We start from the raw sequence: 13,321 nt of genomic DNA on the forward strand, positions 1-13,321 counted from the left end.
GTCCATCTTTAAAAACCTCCCTGGATGGAAAACCCATCTGCTCTTTTGCCTACTGCTCCTAGCCTGCAGGGGTTCTGTGTCGCTCTGAAACAGCCTTACGAGTTCTGCCTTTCCTATGAGAAAAGAGGACAGGAAGGGAAAAACGGACAGAGAACAAAGGCTGGTCAAAGCCGGGAGGGGGTGTGTAACGGAGCCACATTTTCAGCAGCTCTGGTGTCCCAAAAGGCCATACATGCAGCAAGAATATTTTTCACATGGAATGCATCTGAAACGTCCACATGTTGCCAGTTATGCTGAAATCATCATCAGTGTAAATATGGAGATCGTGAAAGAGCAGCGGGAGCCCATAACCCCCCCTTACAGAAGCTGAGTGGTCAGGATAAGTAATGGGCCCTCCTTGGCCTTTAACTGCTTTTAGCTGCCCCCCGTCAGGAGTGCTTTTCTAGGTCTGATTTTCTGAGGTGCAGACGTCGATGGGAGTTGCTGGAAGTCAGCCCCTCTGAAGGTCAGACCGTGTATATCTTAACATCCCCATGGAAGTGCCGGAAATACAGGAATGGTTCTTTTTATACCTCTAGATTCCCTGTGAAACCCTGTGTTAAAAGAGCATTCCGACTGCAGTGACGCACAGGATGGCAACGGCCACAGCCTCCGCACTGTGCCTTTGTGTGCTCGCACGGTGAGAGGGGCTTTCCTTAAACGCTCGTGTACTGTCGCTACTGCACACTCCCGGCCCTGGCCCGGACACGGTTGGACAGTGCCCAGGGAACGAGGAAGTGGCAAGACATTTCTGTTTAAATAACTTCTTCAAACAGAAGCAAAGAGGAAGGCTGCATGCAGCACCCCAGCCCCATCACTTTTCACCACTCAGTGATCGTCTTCGGGGAAAATGGATTACCATACTTATTATTACACAAATCCACTGGCTGCAATCAGTGCTTTCCGAGAAATTCTCTTCATCCTCATTGTTCACTGAGTGCCTCGTTCCCTGTATGTCATCTGTCCTGCGCACACTGGGCCTGAGTCCTCTCCCTTCACTGTGTATTTGGAGTAACGCTGATATTATTACTCCCTGTCCCAGAGAATTTACAGTCTAAGCAAATCTAATCTAAGGAATTTGACTGTTGTCAATGGGTGCTTCAAAATCAGGCTGCTGATTTAAGTTCTGTAGCAGGGCGCCTCCCGATGGTCGTCCAAGGAATTAGCTCTTTCCATTCAGGAGCGCCCTCTGCAGGCCGGTGTCTCGCTTGCCGCTGGCCCTGGTGTCCCTCCCGGACCCCAGTATCCCTACCTCAGGGTTCCGCCCTGTGCAGTACCCGCTGTCTCACTGGGTCTCCCCTCCCCAGGGAACCCCCAATCACCTATCCCCACCTCACCTCAGTCTTGGCTACTGCCAGTCACCATCTAGCCCCCGCTCACTGGGGCGGACTGCAGTGTAAAAGCCACTCATCATCATCAAGGGGGATTTGGACCTGCTGCCTCTGCCTACCCTTGGGCTGCCCTCTGCAACCCCAGTACCCTTCTGGGCCTTTAACAAGGCCTGCAGCCTGGGGGAGTTTCCAGGCCGGAGCTCCCCAGCTCCTCTGGCCTTTCCCCAGCCCTACTCCACTCTAGGTACCCTGCTAAGCTCCCAGCAGCCAGGCCCTTCCCTCTCAGCATCTAGAGAGAGACTGGCTGAGCTCCAGCCTAGCAGCCCCTTTATAGGGCCAGCTGCGGCCTGATTGGGGCGTGGCCCTGCTGTGGCTGCTTCCCCAATCAGCCCAGGCTTACTGGTTTCCCACCACAGCCCTCTCGCAGGGCTGTTTTAAGCCCTCCAGGGCAGGAGCAGGGTTACTGCCCCGCTACAGGTACCTATGTAGGCTAATGGAGCCTGCTGTTGTGCTGAGACCCCTGTCCATCATGCTGAATCCTGTCTCCCCATTTCCTTGTGCTCCCCTGTCCCTACCCATCTATTGACTCTTGCCGTAGACTGTCAACTCCTTACAGCTGGGCTGACTTTTTGTGCTGCTGGTACTGTACCCAGCCCCAGGGGGTCTTGGTCTGCACCTGGAACGCCTAGGCACTACGGTAATACAAAGAATGACAGTAATAAACAAACCTGGAATCAGGTGCCTAACTGTAGACACCCACGTCTGAAAAGGTTGGCCTCACTATATGGTGCAGCAAGGGAGACAAAGAATGAGGCCAGGCAGGTTCAGAACAGCTTTGCCTCCTTCAGGAAAGTACTTAAGCCCAAGTTGTAAAGTTCAGCAAGGGCTTAAGTGCTCTCCTGAACAGGGATCCTTTGGCCACCTACTGGTTACTGTTGTGTGCGCTGTGAAAGCTAACTCCCTTTAGTACATCAGGTGATCCTTGTTACATGCCTATTGGTAAAACAATCTACTGATCATGTGTGAAATCTGATCCTCAAAGCCTCCTCACTTGCAGTGTTCTGGGGAGAATCCCTTTGAATTTGGCAAGGCACCTCGCTAGCCTCGGGGCTACTTCCCTGCCAAATGGCCGTTTTCTAGCTCCACCCACTTCACTGCCTCCAAATAGCAACACACAACTTCTTTGTCTTAAGAATACTGTACTTGGAGCCTCAGTTGGGTTGGTCACGGGGATGGGGGGTGTGATGCAAGTTCCACCCTCCCCCCCCCGTTCCCTCCCCACACAGGTCTGGAGACAGAAGGCAGCTCTCTGTCCTGCAAGGGAAGGGTGAAACCCACACCTTAGGAAGTTGTGATGCATTCAGGGCAGTCAGAAAGCAGTTAGTCATCCATTAGCAACTGCCACTCCACTACTGCATACAAAGGGCTCGGAGCTGCCACCCTTAATTCCAGAGAGTAGAACAGCATTCTGCAAGCAGTCCCCTGGAGTTTACTGGGACTACTTGAGGAGCAAGGGAAGTGTTCAATACAAGTAAGGGTGGCAGAGCTAGGCCCAAAATAATGATACCTACTATATAGCAGTCACTTGGGATAAGAGAAAGAGAATGATTTTAATAAACCTTCAACGTCTCCTGCTGCGAACAGAAATGTCTTGGCTTCACCTTCGCATTTATCTAGCTGCGGGAGCCCATTCTCCGGTGACAACCTTCTGTTCAATTGACATTATCTCCTCATTAATTCAACGCTCCCATTTAAATCAGTGGATGAAAAAAGTGAGGAAACAGTATTAGGTTTCACCTGATTCTTAAATGCATTTCCCAGGCAAGATGTTATCATAAACAGCAGGACTTTAATATGAATAAAGAGCATCTACTACAATGTATATTTATCTCCAGGGCTGTTACCAGACTTTTCAGGGACCTTGTGCAGGTTTCTTTAAAGTCAGTCCTGCAGGAGCCAAAGATCAACTTTCTATTGAAGAGACAAAGGGATCAGAGGTGGCCAAAGTAAACAAATACATGTGGCCCACACAGCTCTGCGCTCACTGGTCTTCAATATGCGGGGGAGACCACCATGCAATTCTCTATCTCCTAGTGGCCAGATGGAGCACTGCAGGCCCGGGCCACCCCTCCCATATTAAAGAACAGGGTGGCTTCAATCTGTGGTTCTAATTTGAACCAAGTCTGGGTGCCTCTGTCGTACATAAAGACAGACAGACAGAGAGCACAAGGGAACTAGGACTGGGGTCGATTAGAAAAAAAACAGTCTCCAGCTTGAATCCTTCCGATGGTGCTGGATGTAATAGTCATGAAAATACAAGAGCATCATGAGGGGAGGACCCAAGACCAGACTGATCCACATGAAGATGTTGCCAAAATTACCACCAAAAAGCCTTTTCATTAGACAAGCCAGTGGGACCTGTAGGGAGAAGCAAACACCAAGTCACTAACAATATTCTTCCCAGTAGTTCCTACCATTTTCTAAATGGTGCAAGTGCCCTTAACTAGAGAACAGGTTCAAAATGAATTTGCTTTTATATAACAATGACTCATTTTATTTCTAACACGTCCCTTTGCCAAAGTATCCTGGGCCTGTGCACAGAATAATAAAACAATTTAAAAAAATCATTAAAGAGACCACCTGCTAATACTTAACAACTAAACAGTCACAAGGAGAAGGAAAGGTCCTATACAGAGAGCCAACAGATGTCAAACTAAAAGTCACTGTTGGAACAGAAGGGCTTGAAGATGGTTTTTAAAGGCAGGGAGAGATTAAATAAGAAGATTTCAGGGGGGGAACAAATTCTGCACCACACAAACCATCATAGCAAAAGAGCGATTGTTACACTGAGGAAATTAACCCTCAAAATTCAACAGGTTTTAAAACCAGGTGGAGCTAAATTGTAGAACAGGTGGCCTGAGCGACTTTTCCTGAGCTGGTTACAAGACCACAATAAGGTTTTTTCTTGTTGGCTTAAAAAGATTTTATAAACTGTTCAGGGTTAAATTACTGCAGAATTTGGCACATTTCTTCCCAGATTGCCAATGGCTCTAAACATTATACCAGAGAAACCAAAGAACAAGGAAAAATTTCTCTGTGATGGGTTTATAAGCCAAGGCGTCTGATGTTTGGCATTTTTTGCCATAAAAATAAAACTGGGGTACGGTTTTTTTTAGCATCTTTACTGCATGTCAGAAAGTGACAGCTCAAAAACATTTTGTAATGTAGCTCCCCAGCGTGAACTATGCCTGCCCAATGCTCACCAGAAACCCTGGGTTTGGCAAAGCTTTTACTCATGGTTTAAACTAAAAAGCTTCAAGCCTTACTTATAAAGATCCTCGCTAGTTAGCAGCAACAGTACAAAGAGCTTGGTAACCACTCCCCGTTAGATTTACATTCACTGGCAGAGTTTCCATCTTAGCATACCTGGGCTGCCATAGCAAAAAACATCCAAAACCGGAACATCTTCAGTGGGATGGCAATTAGATACTGAAAAAGACAAAAGCGAGGCTCTGAGGTGCACTGCCCTGAATGAGACTACAAGACTCTGCTCTTTACTATAATAAGCAGTGAATATGTGAGTGTGAAGGGCCCGATCCTGACATGACTTCAATAGGACTTTTTCCTGAGGAAGGAATGATGTTGATAAATTCCCTTCATATTCAAAGGAGTGAAGAAGGGGAAAGCAAGCCTTCTGAGACACATAGCTCGTAAAGAACTACCAGCCTAGTACACTGACCATAGGGACCAGGCTGGGGCACATGACAGCCAGCATTGCTGGCATCAGCCTGAGCTTACGTGCTCTGTCTAGTTCTAAAGCACAGTCATTCGGGCAGCTAACTGCCAAGAACCAAGAGTATACACAGGGAAGTCTCTGGCCCCATCCCTGCATGCAGCAGCAGCAATATGGCTTGCACAGGTGCTGGGCTGTCTCTGGCCAGGGGCCTGTCAGCCTTGTGCCTAGTTCCCCCATGACAATCTCTGACAGTCCTAAAGCAGGTGTTTCTGGTGTCTAGGGCAGCAGTAACTACACCTATGCTGCACCCTGGTCATGGAGGCAAAAGAGGCTGTGACAGGTGGGTTATGTAACAGGTCATGTAGCCACCCACCATCTGCAGGAATAGGGTTGTTCTACTATCCCCAAGGCTGCATGAGTCCACAGGAGCAGATACCCGAGCAGGCTCTTCAGAACTGGGCTCACAGTGACAGTGCAGGATAGAGAGTGACTCAGAATCTGTTATGAAATATTACAACAGTGGAATTCCCTAGGGCCCCAGGGCTAGCGTTCAGCTCTGAAATGAGGGATAGCCCTGGAGAAAACTGGGAACGAGGAAAGCGGCACAGACCTTCAAAGAAACCTGTACACCCTTAGCACTGTGTGGATCATCAGTTACTAGTGACGCATTTGTCAGTGGGAAAGAGTCCCATATTCAAGGAGTTAATTTTTCCAGAAAATTTTCTAGGCTGGGAAGTTGGCATGTCTACACCTGCTAACCTGCCTCAGTAGCACCTTCCTCCAGCCATGCCCCCTTTTTAACTGACCACACCCCATTTTATAGCCACACCCCTTACGAGGCCCTGGGTCACTGTCTGACTAAGTGGAATGAGACTCCTTGTGCACACTTGATGGATTCCAGACTGGTGAAGCTTAGCCTACTTTGGCACTTCAACCCATTTTCTGTCTAGCTTACGGTGCCATTGACATCGCCAGTACATTTAGTCCCATATGCTAAATGCTTCTCAGCTAGCGTACCCAGGACACACAGCCCAGATTGGGGTCTGTAGAAGAGACTCTTATTGAAGAGACCAGTCGAATATTTGTAGATTTCTCAGTTTGAATGAGTGATCTGTTAAGTCAATGACAGTCATTTGTGGTCTCAGGACAGTGCCCCCTTGCTAGTGCTTAGAACTGGTCAGATCAGCGCTGTTGTGACCTACCTCATAGAAACATGCAGAGAGTAGGAATACTGTCATTCGGGCCTGCCACTTGTCATAGCCGTGATGCAGCAAGGGCCTGTATACATGTCTATGGACACAAGCCAAAAGGAAAAGAGTTACTTACGTTGTTTTCTGGTGCAGTCAGCCATTAATATCCCTATTAGTCCGACAGAGCTAGATATGTATCTTATACCAGAGTAACTCCACTGAAGTCAGTGGAGATACTCCAGATTTACACCAGTAAATAAGTGCAGAGTTTGGCCCACAGGAAAACTATTCTGTCTTACAAAAGTACTGTTCATTAGTTTCCTGCCCTTTAGCCCTACGCAGTGACAGAAGGAGCTAGGGAGAAGGGTAACTGCACTGAACTGGCTGTTGCTGGTATGTTGCTAGGAAGGTAAGTTGCAACCTCCATAGGTTCTCCTGCGTTCTGTGAGCTTCCACATGGATCTTAGTAGCTTACTGGTTCCTCCATATGTTTTAATGAACATGCATCAAAAATATAATTACACGAAGAGGCCAAGATTTTCAAGAATGGGCTATTCATGTTGCTTCCAAGTTCATATTTAAGGTACTGAAAAGGGGTGGCCTGGTTTGATTTTCAAAAGTGCGGAGCACCAGTAATTGCCATTGAAGTCAGCTGAATCAAAATCAGGCCACTTATTTCGCTGCCTAAATATGACCTTAGAGCCCCCTTTTTGAAAATCTTGGCAATGGCTTTTACTTAGAAGAGGGGTCCTGCTTCTTGCACAGTACATTGGTGGTGGGCAGCGTTAAGGAGGTCAGGGTGTATGATTCTCTGCACGGTCGGGGTTAGAAAGCTCACAAGCTCTTCAGACTGGTTACCCTGCTACCGTGACTTAGGCAGCACAGGACTATCATGACAAGGAACTCTGTCAGGTCATGCCCAGGTAACGTGGGAATGGAGTAGCACTGGCTTCGTTGGGAGCAGGAGTCACTTCAGCAAATGCCCCAAATATTATGGGTTCCCAGTGGACTAAGAGGTCACTATTTATCCTTCCAAAGTTAAAGAGGCTTTTAGGCTAGAACACAATCACCTGTTCAGCCTTTTCAACCTGTACCAGACGGCACTATAAGAGCTACCAGTTTCAATGGACATTGACTAGACACAGACTCTATTTGTTTGAGATGTAGAACCAGATCAGAGCCAGTGTACAGCTGGGATAGTTGGGCTGCATGCTGGGGAATCTCAGTGCTAAGGAATCTTTCTCCCAACCTGCTACTGCAGCCACCAATATACCCCATGTGCATAGGGAAAGTGACTGGGAATGGCAGACCCACCATACTGCACGTTCCCTGGCCCATCCCTGACCATCTACACATTGGGGCGAAGCCTCATGGAGCAGAGGTCTGTGATGCAAAAGGGTTCCACATTCCCTGATGAGGAGGAGGTTCCCAAATTGCATCCCCTGCAACTGGAACGGCACAGATCAGAACCCCCTGCAATTGCAGAGGGGACAGGGGTCTATGGGGTTGCTGTATTATTCCTGAAGATCCCATTCTCAGCAGCACACGGTAGATTCTTACAGTTATTTTAAAGCACTGAACTTAACAAACTATTACATTTCCTCCACCACCCTGCTATTCCTCCACAACCACCTGAAATGTAAAGCTCACCCATTAATTATGCCTAAATGTCAAGGCTTAATTGCAATGCCTCAGAGTTAAATTTCAAGCCAGCAAAACTACTGATGTGATACAGCAGGCAAATAGACCCACTCATGGTGATTTAATCCTTCACAAAGAAAATCAGTTATTATTATTATTATTGATTCCCAGCAGCAATATTTCATCTCCTAAATGAAACTGAATCTGAACTGAAAAATGCAGAACTCATTTTTGTACCTGTCTAGCCACTTGTGGGCAGGGATATTCCATCTGGACCAGAACTGTAAGACGGAGTCTGCATTCCTACAAGAACAGAACAAGCAGAAGGCACGTCTTTGTATAGCACAGAAGGAAGGGCATACACCCATTCTACCAGACACACATTTTTCAGCACCAATTTTGGTTCACCAAAAATCAAAATGCAGCTCAGTCAATCTGCTGATTACAACTGCATTTTCCACGGCACTCCTGAAATAACCTCCGGATAAGGGCTTTGGTATTCTCTGTAACGCAACCCCTGGAGTCAGAAATAAATGCAGTGCTTGCTATTTACAGTAGAAGGGTTTAAAAAAAAGCAAGTGGACCCTGGAGTACTGTACAGGTCAATCCACTTACTCACACATGTAACTACTCTGCAGGTGATTTGCATGCATATATCCCTCCAGTGGTAACCCCATCATTTTTACCAGATCTAGAGCATGGGAGCCAATTATTTCACGCTTAACGATGACACTTGATTAAGGCTATGATTTAATCACGGGTATTTTTAGTAAAAGTCATGGACAGGTCACAGGCAAGAAACAAAAAATCACAGCCCTTGACCTGTCTGTGACTTATACCATAAATACCCATGATTGAATGTTGGGAGGTGAGGGGGGGGAGAGGGTGCTGCTCCGGCAGCCGCTGGAGGGAGAGCCCCGGGGGCCGCTGGGGAGGGGAGCCCCAGGGCCAGCTGCTGCTCCCGGGAATGCTGCTCAGGCAGTCCCCAGGGCCAGTTGCCCGGGGCCACCAGAGCACCGGCCAGTGCAGCTGGCCCCAGGGCCAGGCCACTCCAGCAGCAGCTGCCTGAGGGGCCGCCCGAGCGGCTGGCTGCAGAGCCGCTCCAGTAGTGGCCAGTGTAGCTGGCCCGGGGCCACCTGAGCAGCTGGCCCCGGGGCCATGTGCTTGGGCGGCCCGGGGGTCAACCACACCGGCCGCTGCAGAAGTCACAGAAGTCGCAAAATGTCATGGAATCTGTGACTGCCGCGACCTCCGTGACACACACGGAGCCCTACACATGATGTATTCTGATAAACTATGAAACCACTAAGTGCTGTATGTGACAGCACAGGCACTGGCCTTTTAGGCAGTCTGGCTTGCTGGGGATATCTCCATGTAAGCCAGGGAGCTGTGCAGCCTTAAAATCCCTAGTCAGAAGGGAGTGAGCTGTGAGAGGGAGGTGACGCTGGGAGCTGGAAGCCTGAAGTGGATATCCTTGGGGGACCATGGAGGGGAAATACAGGTGCAGTTGCCTTGAACTGTGACAATGAGTTTAATATTTTAGGTCTCTCATTGTCAATGAATCAGTTATCAGACCTAACTGTAGAAAGGAAAGGCTAAGGTATTGGGTATGGAAACATACAGGGAAGAGAGAGCCCTGAAAGCCAGTAGTTTTTTATTTCAGCTAAATTCAATATCTAAAAGAGCATGCCTCCTCCAGAGATTTTAAAGGAAGACTGAGAATGGCAATCCGATTTAAAAAAAGAAAGAAAATAGCCCCCTTTTCCCGCAGATCTCACACCTTGTATCTTCTAGACCTGATCAGCGTGAATCCCTCATACTTTTGTGCAGATGCTGCAGAGCATATCACTTCAAACTTTTCAGTGTTACCTAACTTAACTTGCAGCCATTCCTACTCTCCCTTTTACAGCTTTGGCCATCTGAGATAGGTGAATAGTCAATGAAAATGATGAAGAGGTATCCACCACCTACTGCACTTCCTGCCTCTCACCCACTCTTCTAGAGTGTAACATTCTGGTTCTCCTGACAATGTTTATACCAGCAACAGAAGATTGTGCATACAAATGGAACTTACCCTGACGACACTCTAGTGACTATCATCTCGTGGTTCTCTTGAATGCTGCATTTATGGAGCTAGCTGACATTTCATTTATACTGTAGTTACAAAGAATTTACACATGGAGCTTACAACGAGATGACACAGTCTCTGAGTCTCATACTTGGTGTGTGTCATATGAATATGGGAGAATCTCAGCTTTTTGTAAAAAAAATAAGTTTCTAGCCCTGATGTCTGCAGAGCAAAAATGGAAAACGTGGACTCTAAAGACTCAATTACCAGAAAGGCAAATAAAAAGAGCCGAAAGTTTTGATTTTTTTTAAATCTAATTTTTGAGCCAATCTAATGTTTTTAAAGGCCTGATTCATGATTTTTGAACGCTTGGGGTTGGCAATGCGGTAGCTTAATATTTACACTTACAAAGTATTTGTCCCTGGGGGTAGTGACTTGCCATTGGGTTATTGGAGTTTGTTTCTGTGATTAGGTAACAAATAGGTACCAGTGGAAGCCATTTGGGGAGGGCAGTCTCTGTCCTTGGAGAGCAGGAAATGTAATCACTGTTCACCCTTCCTGACACGAGGGGACGGGAGAAGGATGCAAGGCTCCTAAAGTGCACTTCTAGGCCTCGGAGTAGGGCAGAGCAGGAATGACATGGTCAAATATTTGACATGGGGCATCCTGACTGACAAGCAGACAACCCACCAATGAGCCCTAGGCACCTGGGCTCCGGGGTCACAGCGCCACTCGGGTTTGGCCTGGTCACCGCCCTGTCAGGATGGGTGGAGAAGGAGAGGAGACGACCAGGCCAAATTTGAGTGAGTGGCATTGTGACCCCATGCTCGGGGGTTCCCTTTGCCCTGCCCCATGAATTTGGGCCCATGGCTCATGCTTAGTTTGCCAATGCCTTAAACCTGCATAACTGGGTCCTGTAGACAGCACCAGGTCAAGCCTTGCCAACTGCTCCTTCTCCTGCCTCCAGCTGAAATTGGATCCAATGTCTGACCCAGAGGCAGACCCAGTCTGCTAGGGGTCCTGCAACAAGCCTATGCACTGTACTGAAATCCTCCCACTGAAATCACTGCCCTAAATTTTCCACATACTGCAGGGACTAGACCAGTAGATCTATGGAATGGCTTTGGAGCCCTTTCTATACATGCATCTTTCTGATTGTTGGTAAAAGAATTCACCTCCTGAATGCCCAACAAAGACCAAAGTATCATGGTTCTTTACATCCCTTTCATAACGTGTATCTCGTAAATCCACTCAGACACTGCGGGTGGATTATGCCATTTCTTGGGAGGCTGAAATCATTCGTGCTTCATGTCGCCTGATCCATCCACAGTATGCAGAACGTCCCTTCCACCCCTGCAGGCCATGACTCATTGCTTAACTCTATACATGCATGCACCTGTTCTCAGCAGCAGCAGAGTTAGGCTGTAACTAACATCTCTGTGTGCCAACAACTCTAAAGTATTTTCTGTACCAATGCTTAGGAAATGAGGATCAACAGAATAATTACTTTATATTCTATGATAAATAATATTACACAGGAAAGTGTGTCATTTTACCAGGTTGAAAGCCAAAAGCACAGAGAATTCAACTACAGTACCTGCAAAGTAGGCATGTCTGGGTACAACTGTCTGACTGGAAATTAAATAACTATTTGATTTTTTTAAAAGAACCCAAAGTTGTTTTTTTTAAATGAAAAATATCCCTTTCCAATCTGAAGTACACCTCTACCCTGATATAACGCGACCCGCTATAACACGAATTCGGATATAATGCGGTAAAGCAGCACTCCGGGGGTGCAGGGCTGCCGGCTCTGGCAGATCAAAGCAAGTTCGATATAACGCGGTTTCACCTATAATGCGGTACGATTTTTTGGCTCCTGAGGACAGCGTTATATCGGGGTAGAGGTGTACTGCAGGCTTTTGAGCTACTTATGCAAACTAGATCTTGCCAGGAAAAGCCAGCCCCTGGAATCCCTATCAGGTGCTAGTGATACTGACATTACCAGCTTTTCTGGAAATAGAGGTCAGATCAGTGAAAAATCAGACAATGGTTTAAAGTGTAGACTTTGTTTTAGAACTCTCCTGTATCTTGTTTTCACAAGCCCACCTCCTGTGCAAATGGCAGTGGAAACAAGAAACAGATGCCAAAACACTTGTTACTTTCAGCTGCTGGCTTCCGTTTCCTGCTTCCACAGGGAATTAGCCGAAGTAAGGTAAAGCCTAGATTTGTGGACCTTACCTGAATCTTATTTTAACAGATCCAATGTCTATTTCTGCAGAAATAGCGGTTAAAGTTCAAGTATATTTGTAAAGTTTATGAGGCAGATTCTTGGGATGTCACTTACACGCGTGCAAAGTGTGGTGTAAATCACTGTCTGTCTGATTAGGTGACGTTTTAACATCCTCTTTCCATTGTGTAAAGGACTGCACAAGGTGCAAAGCAACAGAGCATCTACATCTGTACTTTAAATTCCTTACCTTGCTTTTCCCAGCCCCATTGTTACCTAACAATGCAAATTGACTATCAGTTACAGAACTCCAGTCAGTCATGCTAGATACTTGTACAGGTAGAACCTTTGCCAGCCAATCAGATTCCTCTTTTTTTGGAATGGTAATTTTACAGTCTCCCCATTGACATTAAGCATGACACATAGCGGTCTGATTCTATTAAGCAACAGCGATCTGTTTTGACAAGAGGTAGAAGAAACCTTACCACCAGTCTAGATAAAATTGCCGGTCTCCAAATCGGAGCAGTTCTGCAAGGCAGTTGAGGCAGGAGTGAAAGTACCAATAAAAAAAGATCAGCCAGATGAAATGATTTGGCACCTGTGTGGGGAACATAATAAAAACAATCTTTCCCTCCAGTACACTGACACTCCTCCAGCACTGCTTGAATATAATCAGATATAAACTGGCCCTTGCCACAGCAACTGCTCTCATAAAGAGAGCTACCTTCTCCTGGATTTAAGGTATCCAGTTGCAAGTGACGCAATGGAGACAGACTTTTAAATATGATTAATATAAAGAAACACATGAAAATGATTCAAATATAAATCAAGCTCGTAGACTAATGCAGGGCAGGGTTTCTATAGGAAACTGAGAAACTATATGGGCCTATGGTGTGTAATGAGGTAATTTTGGAATTGAACCTAGCGAACACTGAGAGAGTGAGCAACTGGCTGGAGTCAGGCAGAGGACGGACAAACTTTTCCAGGCAGTTGTGCCAATGCGCCTCATAGATCTGGACTGAGTCGTGCCCTGAGGGGATGGCTCAATGTGTGTGTGTGTGGGGGGGGGGGGGGGGGGGGGGGAGGTTT

General features: G+C 47.0%; 1 protein-coding gene across 13 annotated transcripts in view; it reads right to left on the reverse strand.

Moving 5' to 3' along the window:
* Positions 1 to 2,961: 2,961 nt before the first annotated feature.
* The window catches only part of LOC117886576 (diacylglycerol O-acyltransferase 1-like), a 46,956-nt gene continuing 36,596 nt past the window's right edge, over positions 2,962 to 13,321 (reverse strand). For all 13 annotated transcript variants that reach the window (XM_034788525.1, XM_034788524.1, XM_034788520.1 and 10 more), the window contains 5 exons: positions 12,718 to 12,830; positions 8,175 to 8,240; positions 6,309 to 6,396; positions 4,797 to 4,859; positions 2,962 to 3,788 (listed from right to left, as the gene is read on the reverse strand). In XM_034788525.1, coding sequence (XP_034644416.1) covers positions 3,621 to 3,788; positions 4,797 to 4,859; positions 6,309 to 6,396; positions 8,175 to 8,240; positions 12,718 to 12,830 — 498 coding nt within the window. In that variant the 3' untranslated portion in view covers positions 2,962 to 3,620. The remainder of the gene's footprint in view (positions 3,789 to 4,796; positions 4,860 to 6,308; positions 6,397 to 8,174; positions 8,241 to 12,717; positions 12,831 to 13,321) is intronic.

Source organism: Trachemys scripta, chromosome 13, assembly GCF_013100865.1.
Source record: "Trachemys scripta elegans isolate TJP31775 chromosome 13, CAS_Tse_1.0, whole genome shotgun sequence".
NCBI lineage: Eukaryota > Metazoa > Chordata > Testudines > Emydidae > Trachemys > Trachemys scripta.